We start from the raw sequence: 13,292 nt of genomic DNA, 5'->3' as shown, positions 1-13,292 counted from the left end.
TGTCAGTTATATATAACGAATGCAAGTTTACTAATTTCGATATAATGCAAACATATTTTTAAACTACTTATACTTGTACTCAGAGAAAATTAACATTCTAATAGACAAACAAACCAAAAATCGATTCATCGATACAGAACTGAAGAGTATAATTTTATTCCCGCTTTCTCTTTTTTAACAAGCTTGCCAAAGGAAGACGCAAATAACGAAATTATGTTTTTTCTCTCTTTATCCAAGAAACATTTTCGCTCATCTACCGCGTCTAGCTTGCTTGCTCAATCTACATAGTTAATATTTCTTGTGTTCCATTAACGTCCACAGGCTAAAAATTTTATTGACCAATGCTTAAATTTTATATCTGTACTATTACTAAATAATACTAGCCGCCATCTTGTCTCTACTAGTCGCCATTCGATTGTTTACTGACGTTGTTTTGTGATTTATATAAAAGAGTTAAAACAGCAAATTATATCGTTTTGTGTAAAGGAAGTGGGTATACTATTTGTTTTGGTGCCATCCTATAATGTTATTCAGTGGGAATAGATGGTGCTAACTTCTCATACTACAGCTGGCTATGAATAAAACCATAATCACATAAAATAAAGAAGGCGTTGGCTATTAACAAATAACACGGGTAAATGCAGGTTACTGAGGCAGGTAAGTACAATGGAATACATTTAAATTTGTATGAGCTTTACAAAATTAAATTGTTTCCTAAACCGTCTTAATTACGTCTGTTCGTTAATACCATATCAAACCAATACATTTATAATTTCAGATCAATATAGCTCTAAAAGGGTCGGAGTCGCGGAACATTTAATCAATTTCAAATCATCGCCGAATTTTAAGAATATGAAAAAATTTATAAGATCAAAAATGGATCTAATAGAAAAAGCAAGTCATACAGCTCCGGATCCGCCTCCACCTCCAAATGTTGGTAATACTGTTAGCTCGGAGGTTCAGCCGCCATTGCCCTTAGAGCCACCTCCTCCAGACGAGATATATAGCTTGAATGTTAAAAAAGAACTGGATGACTCAAAATTCGAAAATGGCCCCAGTGAGGAAGTCAGTGAAACACAAAGTAAGGAAGTAGTGAATGAAGTTACTGGCTCACAGCAGGAACCAACAGAAAAACCTAAAGAAACGATATGCAGAGACTTCATAAGGGGGTCATGTAAACGTCCTGGAACTTGTCGATATGCACATAAATTTGATCTGAGCCAATTAGTGGGAGTGTATACATTTTGTCGCAAATACCAAACATCGGTTTGCACGTATCCCATCTGTAAATACGTGCATGCGTCTGTATTTGAAGAGCATCACTTCTATAGGACAGGAGTTTTGCCACCTCATGCATTTGCTCATCATAAAAAGAATAATGTAGTGCCACCAACAGTCCCACCACAGCAGCCGCAAGGTAAAATATTTGTTGCCGTAAACACCATATTCATGCAATAGAAAATTCATGATACTAACACAAAGAGATTGATATAAGCATTAAACAGTCAACACACTTACTGACATCTGTAGTTATAATAGCAATTTAAAAGCAAAAATAACTTGTCATTTATAACAGATAGTTTTTTACTTCTTTTATTGATGTATAAAAACACACTATCTGATTTTTATTAAATATATCCTGTTATCTCAAAATTATTTTGAAATAATTATCTTGTAACGCTTTTCATTAACAATTATCATCTCCATACATATATAAATTGTATAGATTATAAATCAAACTAATTCTATGTTTGTAATCACTTTATTATCTGTGCTTACAGATCTCCAGAATAATTTGACATTAAATACAAATATGTCAATTAATCTGACATTAAACACTAATATGTCGATGAATCTACCATTCACAAATCCTCCGCCACCTATTCACAATGAGTAAGTTCTATTTGGCTTATGATGTATAGAAAATATATAATTTCATCTATTTTACATAACTAGCTTAATTTATTTAAAAAATAATAATTACAGAACGGTCATCATACCACATGGCCTGGCTCATCATACGAATATTAACCAGATACATCCCCTACCACCTCCACCACCACCACCGCCACCAGGTAAGTGAAATATGGCACATTCATTTATATATAATCCTCACTCTAATATTAGTCACGTCCTTAGGTATGTGAGCGGCAGGATGGGAGGTTAACACCACCACATCGTTTCAAAGATTCGATTGTTTGAACCAGCTTGTTACTAACACAAGATATAAACATCCTAAGACGGTTCCTACAATACTTCTATAACTAAAAGATGTCATAACTATTTATATTATAATTCCCTTATAAAGTAAGAACAGTACGGAACTCATACATGAAATTAAAATAATAATATAAAGATTAAGTTAATGAGATCTAAGATTTTCGCCAGTATTCATTTAAATGAAACTAGTATTATTCGGATTTACTACGCGGATTTTATTATTTAAAAACTACATAATCCCGACGTTTCGGTTACTTTGCAGCAACCGTGATTACGGGCAGACGAGGTGTAAATGTCTGTCAGTTGGTCCTTGTTATTTATCACCTACCGCCATCGATTTCTTAATTTTCTGGCGTACCGCTCTGGATTATGTAGTTTTTAAATAATAAAATCCGCGTAGTAAATCCGAATAATACTAGTTTCATTTAAAAATTAAGTTAATAATAAAAAATGCTATGTATATTTGTTTAGCTTAGCGTAAATAATATTTAAATATGTGTTGTTACATGATCAATATCTTATTAGATTAATTAAGACAGTATAAGTTGTTTATCTGAAGATTGATTTGTCCTCGTTTATCTCGTTTGCGTCTCGTCGATCGCGCTCACATATGAGACATGGTTATAATTGAAGCGACTATAATACTAATCTATTTAACTCGTTATTTGCCGTGACTTCGTCCGCGTTTCCTACGGTTTTGCATTCAGAGAAATTTAGATATTAATTTATAATGTGGAAACCTACCAATAGCGACATCTATAGATTGCATCGCCACTTTTAGTACATAAAACTTTTATAGTGTGATCATCTTTAAATTAAACGGGAGTTGGTGATAAATTATAACCTATATATTATTCTCATATCTCATCTATATAATGGGAAAGTTTAATCGAAATAAGTTCAGGACATTCTACGTCAAACAGAAAAAAACCTCCAATACAAGATATAAGTAGTTAATAAGTCGCTCTATAATTATAATTTGTCAGTTACATTTGCAATCTATATATGTGTTTTGTAGGTACCTATGTCGTAAAATACGTTAAAAAAAATCACGTAAAGACATTGTATATATTATAATAATATGTGACCATAATATAATAAAAAAAAAGATAACGAATGTCTCTGGCGGGAGTGCTTGTTTACATAATATAAATCCATTAGTTATAAGTCAATATTGTACTCATCATCATCATATCATTTGTATAGATTATTGGATTTACTCGTACAACGCTCATACCCTTAACACAATATATGGTATCAAGAATGACTTATATTTTATTTTTACACAGTTCTGGCAAATAAGAAATATATTATCAAGACTTCAGAACAATATAACTAGACTAAAGATATAATAAGTGCTAGCGAATATTTATATTACTGATGTTTATCTAAAAATACATTCATATTTACCAAAAAATTAAAAGCTCTTGTAATTATTTTTTTTTATAATAATAGTTTATTTCATTTTGTGACATCACTAGGAATATGTTTTAAATAGTGGTAAATGTATAGCCTTATGTCTTATGTACAGCCGACAAAAAAAATGTTTTTATAAGAGATGATTCGATTGAAATTAACTAAGCCATTGGTGTATAAAATTAACGAATTTAATGTCGGAAACTGCTAAAATTACCCAAAATAATAGCCCTAATACTTATCTCATAGCTAAAAACAATGTTCGCAAGCACACACTTCTACCCTTGCTTTTTTTTTTTTTTGGGGAGTTTCGTATAGTTTTTGGGTTTAAAACCCTTAAAAAAACTATCATGAAATTCCATTGCAATCGACGGACTAACTTGCAAAGTTGCATATAATTTTTAATGTTGTCACATCGCTTATTGTAGCTGACTAACAATTTCTAAAATGTCCAATTTTATTTGGCAAATACATGGGAAGATACGTTAACATTATCCAAAAAAATACTAATTTATTTTTATTTGAAATCATATTATTTATAACAAGAACTTCTATGCGATAGAGACTTGAAATAGTCAACGTAATGTGTCCGCTCTACAAAGTTGCTCTGATACTTGAACATTCATTGATATTACTTAAAAGATAACCTATACTCCTTAAAGCCTTACTCCCTAATGTCCTTCTTTATTGGTAATGGTAGTCTTTCAAACATAAATTACGAAACAGATCTCGATGAAACTTACCGTTTATGAAGTTTAGATGCCGGCATAGATCATATTTTACGCTAGAATTCTGCGTAGTACGTACTCGGCATGTAATTAGTGTTTTATATGAAGTAACGTTTATAAACTAGATGGCGCTTTCAACTGGTTGTCCTATCTAGTTTATTATAGTGTACAATATTATTTACTCTTTGAATCCACACGGACAAAGGAGAACGCATTCACTAGTATATAAATAGACGCGTTTATTCAATACTAAGTAATAATTATCAATATCTTTTCAGAGGTCCCGAATAATTTTACAGATGACAAAAGTATGTCATTAAATCATCCAATGATATTCACAAACCCACCGCCACCTTTACAAAACGAGTGAGTAACATAATATATAAAAAAAAAATATTAACATAATGAGATCGAAGATTTTCGCGAGTTTTATACATTTAAACAAAACTAGTATTATTCGGATTTACTACGCGGATTTTTTTTATTTAAAAACTACATAATACCGACGTTTCGGTTACTTTGCAGCAACCGTGATCACGGGCAGACGAGGCGTGAATGTCTGTCAATTGGTCCTTGTTATTTATCATCTACCGCCATCGATTTCTTAATTTTCTGGCGTACCGCTCTGGATGCCGGCAGAATGCGCTTACGGTGTCTTGAGGTCCTGCGGTGTGGTTACGGACATGGGATTTTATATTTTTAAGAACGGGGTCCCAGGTGTTTGATAGATTCCAGCCATCTTCTGTATTGAAATTGGGATGTTTTTTAATTTCAATAGCCTCGCGAATTAATCTCGGTATTTACTTGTCTTCCCGAGCGAGGATTTGAGGTTTATCAAACCGAATGTAGTGGCCTGGTTTGTCCATTGTGTGTTCACACACTGCTGACTTCGACGCGCGCCTGTTTTTGATGTCTGAGATGTGTTCTTTAACCCTTGTACCGATGCTTCTCTTCGTCTGTCCAATGAATGACAAGCCACAGTCACAATCGAGTTTGTATACACCCGCTTCTTGTAAAGGAATGTTACTCTTGATTGGTCTCAAGAATTGGCTCACTTTCTTATGTGGTTTGTAAATAGTTTTAATGGAAACCTTCTTCAAAATGTTGCCTATTCTGTCAGTAACTCCTTTCACATATGGTAGTATCGCAGGTTGTCGTTCAACTGTGGGTGGCTTCAGGTGGTTCTTGCGATGCTGGCGAGGCGCGGGCAGGTTGTTGATGGTGAGAGCATTTTTTACATGCTGCAGCTCGGCCTCTAGGTGGTCAGCATCACAAAGGTGTTGGTTACTCCAGCGGTAGGATATTCCACCAGGCAAGTAAACGGTTACTTTGTCATCTTATTAGACAACATCGGTCGGATGCACGGCAGTTAGATTTTCAAATTGATGTTCTGAGTTATAAAAAAAAAACAAAACCAAAACCATACATTGGACAGACGAAGAGGAGCATCGGTACAAGGGTTAAAGAACACATCTCAGACATCAAAAACAGGCGCGCGTCGAAGTCAGCAGTGTGTGAACACACAATGGACAAACCAGGCCACTACATTCGGTTTGATAGACCTCAAATCCTCGCTCGGGAAGACAAGTAAATACCGAGATTAATTCGCGAGGCTATTGAAATTAAAAAACATCCCAATTTCAATACAGAAGATGGCTGGAATCTATCAAACACCTGGGACCCCGTTCTTAAAAATATAAAATCCCATGTCCGTAACCACACCGCAGGACCTCAAGACACCGTAAGCGCATTCTGCCGGCATCCAGAGCGGTACGCCAGAAAATTAAGAAATCGATGGCGGTAGATGATAAATAACAAGGACCAACTGACAGACATTCACACCTCGTCTGCCCGTGATCACGGTTGCTGCAAAGTAACCGCAACGTCGGGATTATGTAGTTTTTAAATAATAAAATCCGCGTAGTATATCCGAATAATACTAGTTTCATTAAAAAAAAAAAAAATTAACATATAAAATGTTATTTATTCAAATCATTACAAGAATATTAATTATACTTTCCCTATATACAACACATGTATCGCATTTGCAAACAAAGTAATGTTGCATACTAAATCTTAATTTACAGAATATCACAACTTGACTCGAAACATTCGAAGTCATCAAAAAGAATTTTACTCGAACATCAAAACAACATTGAGCCATGTAAGTTTATTTTCATAGATAAATAATTTAAACATAAAAATAATTTTCCAGTAAGCACGAATTGTCAAAGAAATTTATCTCGTTGAATGGACCAGTATTGGAAACGGCTTGTAAATGTAAAATTACAAATAAGGCCACAATTGTATAAAGCAAATTTAATTACACCCAAAATATTATAACAAATAGTATAACATGCATTTATATATAGAATAAAATAATGGGGACAAATGGTACCTATTACATACAAATAGAAGAGCGTGAATCAAAATTAATAGCAATTATCTAACTAACGTATTCTACGTTTAAAATAAAATAATATATTACCAAATAAAGTCATCTCATGGTACTTATATAGAAATCAAGTCGCATAATTAAATGTGCCATAGAGGTATCGCACTGGTCCCTTCAACGTCAAAAGCATGAACATGGACTTGAATAAAATAAGAAAATATTGAAACTATAAAAATATGCTCAACACTTGCTTGCGAATTTGTTTATATATAATGAACTGTCCGAGATAAATGATCTTATGTAACTTCACTGTGTTTAAAGTTAAGGAAAGGCTGTGAATCGGAAGCTATCGATATCGATATAGTCACTATCGATATCGATATAGTGACATATGTCACTCTAGCCCCATCACTGTTACGTCACTAGTTTGATGACAATCTGTGCCAATCTCTTAAACTGTATCAATTGGTTCCTCCCAACATTGAACTATTATAAAGAAAGTACAATGCAAATTTCATAATGCTTTGCTGTGTACTGATAACGATAAGCCTGGTTCGAATTTGAATGTTGTATAGTTGAAGCGCACAGCACCATATACCGCGGCTTCGTCTCCTTGCTGCAGCGTACAGATGTAGAGCAATGTCCATTCAGTCACTAGCACGAAACGACTAAACTAAGACGCTCTCACCCAGAGCCACAGAAGTGTAACTTCATTCTGAGCCCGTTCCGTTTCTGTCGTGTCTTTGATGTTTCGAGCCGTTGTAGGAGGAGAGATGCTCCGAGCTCACGAGCAAGTGAAGTGATCCGAAGTAGATGTGTATCGTTCTCTAGAGAACTGCATAATGAATGTCTGCCTGTGTGTTTGTGTTTTTCGCCGAGCGAGTGTAATTATGGCCACTTGATTTTGTCTGCAGTCGGCAGCTCGCCCAGCGACCGCGACACCTATGAACCGTTCCCAAAAAAATGCAAACATTGTGATATCATGGATTTCAGGTTTGGTATAAAAGCTTACGCCAGTTTTACATTCCCGTTACAGTTCAAAGTTTACCATTTGCTTCTACTTTGTGTATTACGCGAAATTTAAACGAACTAGTTCAGCCCAGGCGATATTGACTAATACTATTTTGACGCCGTTAAAGTTAAAGAGAACTTAGACCAGAGTCAGTTAAACCTTGCACTTGTTTGGCATTTGAATAGACTTTAGTATTGCTTAGAGTTCTTAAAGATTAAAGTTGTATAGAAATGGCTGGTGTCACGAAATTGGTTGTGTCGATAAAGAAAATGTAACTCATTAATGCCCGTAGAAATATTATTAAAAACAACAAACAATGTATTTCGCAGATTGCAATACCACAAAGATGAAACTGAAAAGATGGCGCGTGCTAAAGACCAAAAAACTGAAAATACGTGCCTGTTAGAAAATAAGAAGAAAAAAATCAATACACTTATATTGGCCCTATTCAAAGTAAGTTTCCCTATTCGGTTTGTCAATCAAAGACACAGTACTAAGATACATCACATAGCAACATATTGACTACATATTTGATCAGTTCTAACGTAATGAAATAAGGACAGCGAAACAAGATAAAAAGTATAAATAAACGCTTTGTTGTTCAGTGGTTGCTATGAATGTGTATGTGTACAGATTGTTTTATTTTTCTTTATCTGTGGTTAATTCCTCAATCAAAATCGATAAATATGACTAATTAAGATATAACTTATATGAGAGAACTTTTTGATATTGTACCTTAGACATAATAATAAGACCAGCAATTAATAATTATATTCGTACATGTAGAAAATATGTGAATTCGAACAACTATGTATTTTGCTCTTAATATAAAGTGAAAGATGTATATATATAGATATATATGTATATATAACCTTAAAATAACAAAATTTTTATACAAATGTTTCAGTTGCCATCCAAAAATCAAATACTTAACGGCAAGCAGACCAATTATGGCGGCGACAATGATAAGGTAAAGGAAATGACCCTTTTATTTAGAAAATTGTGTACTTCTTTATAAAATTCCAAAAAAATATTTTTATTACTATATATTCCAATCGGTCTAAAACCAATAGAAGCTATAAGTCACTGAATGTCAAACAAAATATTCTGCCTGTATGCATACCTCAACTTGACGTCATTACATACGAACCGTTTCAACTTTCTCATTCAAAGAAAAAAAAATCTATTATACATCAATATAAAGCAGTTAAAAATATATAAAACTTTTTTGAAGCTACCTCCACTGGCTATGACAGTCCTTTTTGCGTCGAGGTCAGCTATCACTAGCAGAACTCCCTCCTATCGGGAAATTATTTTCTGTCAATCATACGGACTATCTATAGTCTTCGTAATATATGGCGTTTTGTGGAAAGCTTTCTCTCTAAAACTGATCATAAGTCATAGTCCAATTGATTAGTCTTCAAGTATAATATAGTCCTATGTTCCTATTTAAGCAAAATCTATTGCATCACGCTTTATGACCTCGCACCAAGTCTAGAAAGAACTATTTTTTGTTATTGAACATTGTTTTATGAAGGGACTATATAATTAACTGCCGTCTCAATAATCTTGATAAACTTGTGCCGAAGCTTCGGTACCTTTATCACAAAAATTTGTCCCAGTCATTCTTCAATAGCTAACGCCCGACAAAACCATCACTAAGTCGGGTAGAGTGCTTGTTAACTCTGTTGACTATATGGGAAGCTTCCTTAGAGCTTTCAGCATAAATACTTTCAAAAATCTTTCTCATAGGCTGTAAGTACCACGTCATCTTTTAAAATACGTGGTGTAAACTAGCATTATCTAATTCTCCTGCGCACAGGGCAAATGTAATATTTTACATTTGGCATTGATGTTACGACGAATTGGCGCTTAAAAAAAATAACGTCCCAAAACAACATATTCCAAATTCAAATGCATTTTTTTTTTATTGTAACAGTATGTATGGCCAGACTGAATGTGTGATGATTTATGAACGAAAAACTATTAACGGTCCATATGTAGTGCACAACAAAAGACAGCACGTTTTATTGAAGCTTAATTTTTCAATACATTTTGGGTATACAATATTTTTTGTTATTCCATTGTTTTTGTGTAGATATAGAGGCTAACTGGTTTTCCAACGGGTACATGCAACATACAATTGTCTAATCTAGACCACACGTTTCTAAAGGTTGACCTTGAGCTTTGTTAATTGGGACTGCGGACGCCAATCGAATTGGGAATTACGATCTTATAAATCGGAACGGTGTATCGATCGGGATTATGGGCATTCTAGGAGTGGGGACATCTTTACCTTTGAAGGGCGCCGTTAAAATCGTTTGCGTCCACTAGGTTGTTCATATTTTTTTTAACTGCGAGTCGTGTGCCGTTGCAAAGTTTTTTGTTTGTTAACGCCGCTCTTAGGGATACGTTAGTATCGCGAAAAATAGATAGAAACAATCCTTGAAGCTTGTTGTATATGGAGTCAAAATTTAGCTGAATCGGTGCAGAATATTTTGAGTTTTCGAAGCATAGACAAACCAACTTGACATTTATATATATAGATATCAAAAGTTACTCGCTATTCATTATTCACTCATATATTTTAGAAAATGTAATGGAAGGAACGTTTAACATAATTGATTACTTGTTCCAGACATTGTTAGAGCAGCTCAGCAGCGTTTTTACTGTCAACGGTAGAATGGCTGCCCTCGGGGAGGATGAATAATATTTAAGGTGGTGTTCTATATGATAATTTTATAAATCTAATTTAATTAAATTAAATAATAACAAGAAAAAATATATACATTTCGACATTATTTTTATATAAGTTTAGATATTGGAAATATATAATTTAAATTACACTTTTGTTACAGGATCGAGCAGACGATAGTCTGGAAGGCGAGACATTAACGCCGGCTCGGTTGTAGTGAACCATAGACATTGGTCCACGTTACAACCAACAAGGAAATAATTCAATAACATTCAGAGTAGTGAGTGATTGTTAGGGAAGTGTCGGAACGGACGATTCGAGTTCTCGCGTACTTCGCCCGCCTCGGCTCCTCGAGTGTGAGGGATGGGACACTGCGAGGCGCCCCACCGACCAGCGGCCCAAGGGTCGCGTGCTCTGAGAGCAACGGCGACTGTCGTTGAGCCATCTAAGGTTGCTCCGGCTTCAACGCTCCAGAAAGCGTTCTTACACTCAAAGGCGATATCGACAGCCTCGTGATCTGCAGCGTGATTCATTACAACCGAGTTACACTGAGGAGTCACACAGAGTGCAGGCCTTTGTGACGACCGACCAATGAGCGAAGCTCTCAGGGTCAACAGAGCTTAAGACAACGCTAGACGAACCAATGCGTATATTATTTATAAACAAAAATGCTCAACAAAATCGTAGAAATCGATGGGAGTGTAAATATAATGTGTTAATAATTTCAATTTCTTAGAGAATATAAAAAATAATTATAGTTGTAAAAATTAATCTATTCTTGACCAATTTATTGTATTTATAAAAATAGTTTTTGGTCATTCGTATATCAAGAACGGTCTTATTACTATCTCTTAGTAAGTTGTTAGTATATTAGTTAACGTGCCGTTTGAATGAAACTACTAGTTCCGCCAACCACACACCGCCACAGACGCGTCGGCCACGGACGGCCACGGGTCGTGCCACAGCGGTCTCTATTGACAATAGGTATTCAATGTGAGTTGCGACGCGGAAGAAGCGAACACTGAATGCAACCAGATACGTACAAGCCAAGAGTTAGCCCTTAATAGATGTATGTTGTATATTTTTCTAATACGCCTCAGCTCCGCCGGTCTGTCGTTGCGAGACGCGTGATGTAGACGAGCGAGTACAAGAGGTAACCACAGCAATACTATAATATTAACGAAGCGAGTGTTATGCAACTAATGATAAGTGTAAGTTAATGTTTGCATAAGCGAAATTGCCTTAACGTAGCTGTAATTACATTAGGGACGACCGACTCTGACGTAGCCTTGAGCTCCGTGACCGCGTCCGTACTAGGTTTATAAACGCGGTAGACACAGATTTTGTATAGGATCAACAGACCAATAGACGTCGAGTCGCGCCGCAGGAAGTCGCTATATCACCGTATCTATGGGATGGCGAATTAACATTTCACGTAATTAGCGTTCTTATCAAGTGCACACTATTGTTGGTCGATGTAAATATATTTTGTACTGTATTAGACCTTGGTACTTTCATGTTAAGATGCATTTTTCATCGAACGGTCGGTGCGATCCGAACGAGGCGGCGGCGGCGTGTCGCGTGCTTGGGAAGCGGCTCGCTTCAACATACATTAAAGGGACGGCACGCAGGTCCGCACTGTACTGTGAGCGTGAGCTCGCGGCCTCAGAGGTCACGCCCTCTCTCGTTTTGATCGCACTCGCCTCACCGGGTTGTACAAACCTTTTTAATGTTTTGACGACTCGCCCTTGACTTTTAGGGAACATGAATTATTTTGAATTCCGATTTATATTTTTATTTGTATAACTCCCGTGCATGAGGATTTTATAAAGTACGATACTACTCTAAGATGTTTTTGATATTTTTAATGTGGAATTTTAGTCATCGCTTTAGGTTTCTTTACATATTTTAATATTACCGCGTGCTCCGACCGCTTCTTGATAACAAGCTGAGCTCCGGCGTGACGTCACAGTGAAGTGCAGAGCGGACAGTCGGCGCTCTGCTGTATTCATATATTGTAGCGTGTGAGAGTTCCCGCTGAGTCGACACGGCTGTAATAGTAATAACTACACAGAGCAGGTCGACGCGGAGGGAGGCGTACGTTGTGAGTTTGTGTATCAAGAGCGGTGTATGTTTGTTTGTATGAGGAATAGCGTAGCAACGTTTTATTGAAATACAATTTAATTATCCTATTATTGTTTTGTTTCAAACTCCAAATCATACAGAAAATGAAAACAACAATTCTTTCAGTCTTGACCATAACAGTAATTGCGAATGTCTTTCACGATCCTTAGTATATATATAATAAAAATTTAATTTTATGCAATAATTTTATTAGAATAAAATAGTAAGGAATTTGTCTTTATTTTTTCATCCCTAGTCTTTGGACAAGAAAAAAAGCAAGCGAATTAGCATTATAAATAAAAATCATATAACATTAAGCTCCTATAAGAAGTTGCGTTTGTGTCAAGCGCCCAAGTGATCTTGTTTTATTCCACCACCTCTGACCTTTATATAATCTGCAGCTGCGTTCAATATTTATCACGGGCACTTGATAATAAGTGCCACATTGAGAGATTAGTAATTAAAGTATTTTTCACATAAAAACCATATCAATGTTTACATACATTTCATAATGGTAATCACATATCTATTCTTTGCGTTTTCCGCCATTTTGTTTTCATATCTTATAAAATTCATATATACATACTTTATGCCATATTAATTCGTTTATAACTTTGTCTTAATGCATCTGTGCTTAAATTGAAGTATAAGAGCCTCTATTTGTATTTTTTTTTAATATTAAATGTATGACAAATCGAATTT

General features: G+C 35.3%; 1 protein-coding gene across 3 annotated transcripts; it reads left to right on the top strand.

Moving 5' to 3' along the window:
- The first annotated feature begins 370 nt into the window (after positions 1-370).
- On the top strand, positions 371-12,661 carry LOC116777333 (uncharacterized). Of its 3 annotated transcripts, XM_032670826.2 has the most exons (11): positions 371-657; positions 779-1,417; positions 1,782-1,893; positions 1,987-2,075; positions 4,643-4,730; positions 6,452-6,528; positions 7,674-7,752; positions 8,101-8,224; positions 8,679-8,741; positions 10,410-10,489; positions 10,630-12,661. In XM_032670826.2, exons 1-10 carry the CDS (start codon positions 639-641, stop codon positions 10,479-10,481), a joined length of 1,362 nt encoding a protein of 453 aa, XP_032526717.1. In that variant the 5' UTR covers positions 371-638; the 3' UTR covers positions 10,482-10,489; positions 10,630-12,661. The 3 variants fall into 3 exon arrangements, 2 of the variants coding, with proteins under 2 accessions (XP_032526717.1, XP_061382315.1); XR_009753416.1 differs by lacking the exons at positions 7,674-7,752; positions 10,630-12,661 and having other exon boundaries at positions 10,410-10,488; XM_061526331.1 differs by lacking the exons at positions 1,782-1,893; positions 1,987-2,075.
- The last annotated feature ends 631 nt before the right edge of the window (positions 12,662-13,292 follow it).

The sequence above is a fragment of the Danaus plexippus genome, chromosome Z (assembly GCF_018135715.1).
Source record: "Danaus plexippus chromosome Z, MEX_DaPlex, whole genome shotgun sequence".
NCBI classification, from domain to species: domain Eukaryota; kingdom Metazoa; phylum Arthropoda; class Insecta; order Lepidoptera; family Nymphalidae; genus Danaus; species Danaus plexippus.
The sequence above is the reverse complement of the archived record's forward strand: the minus strand, read 5'-3'. Positions and strand labels throughout refer to the sequence as shown.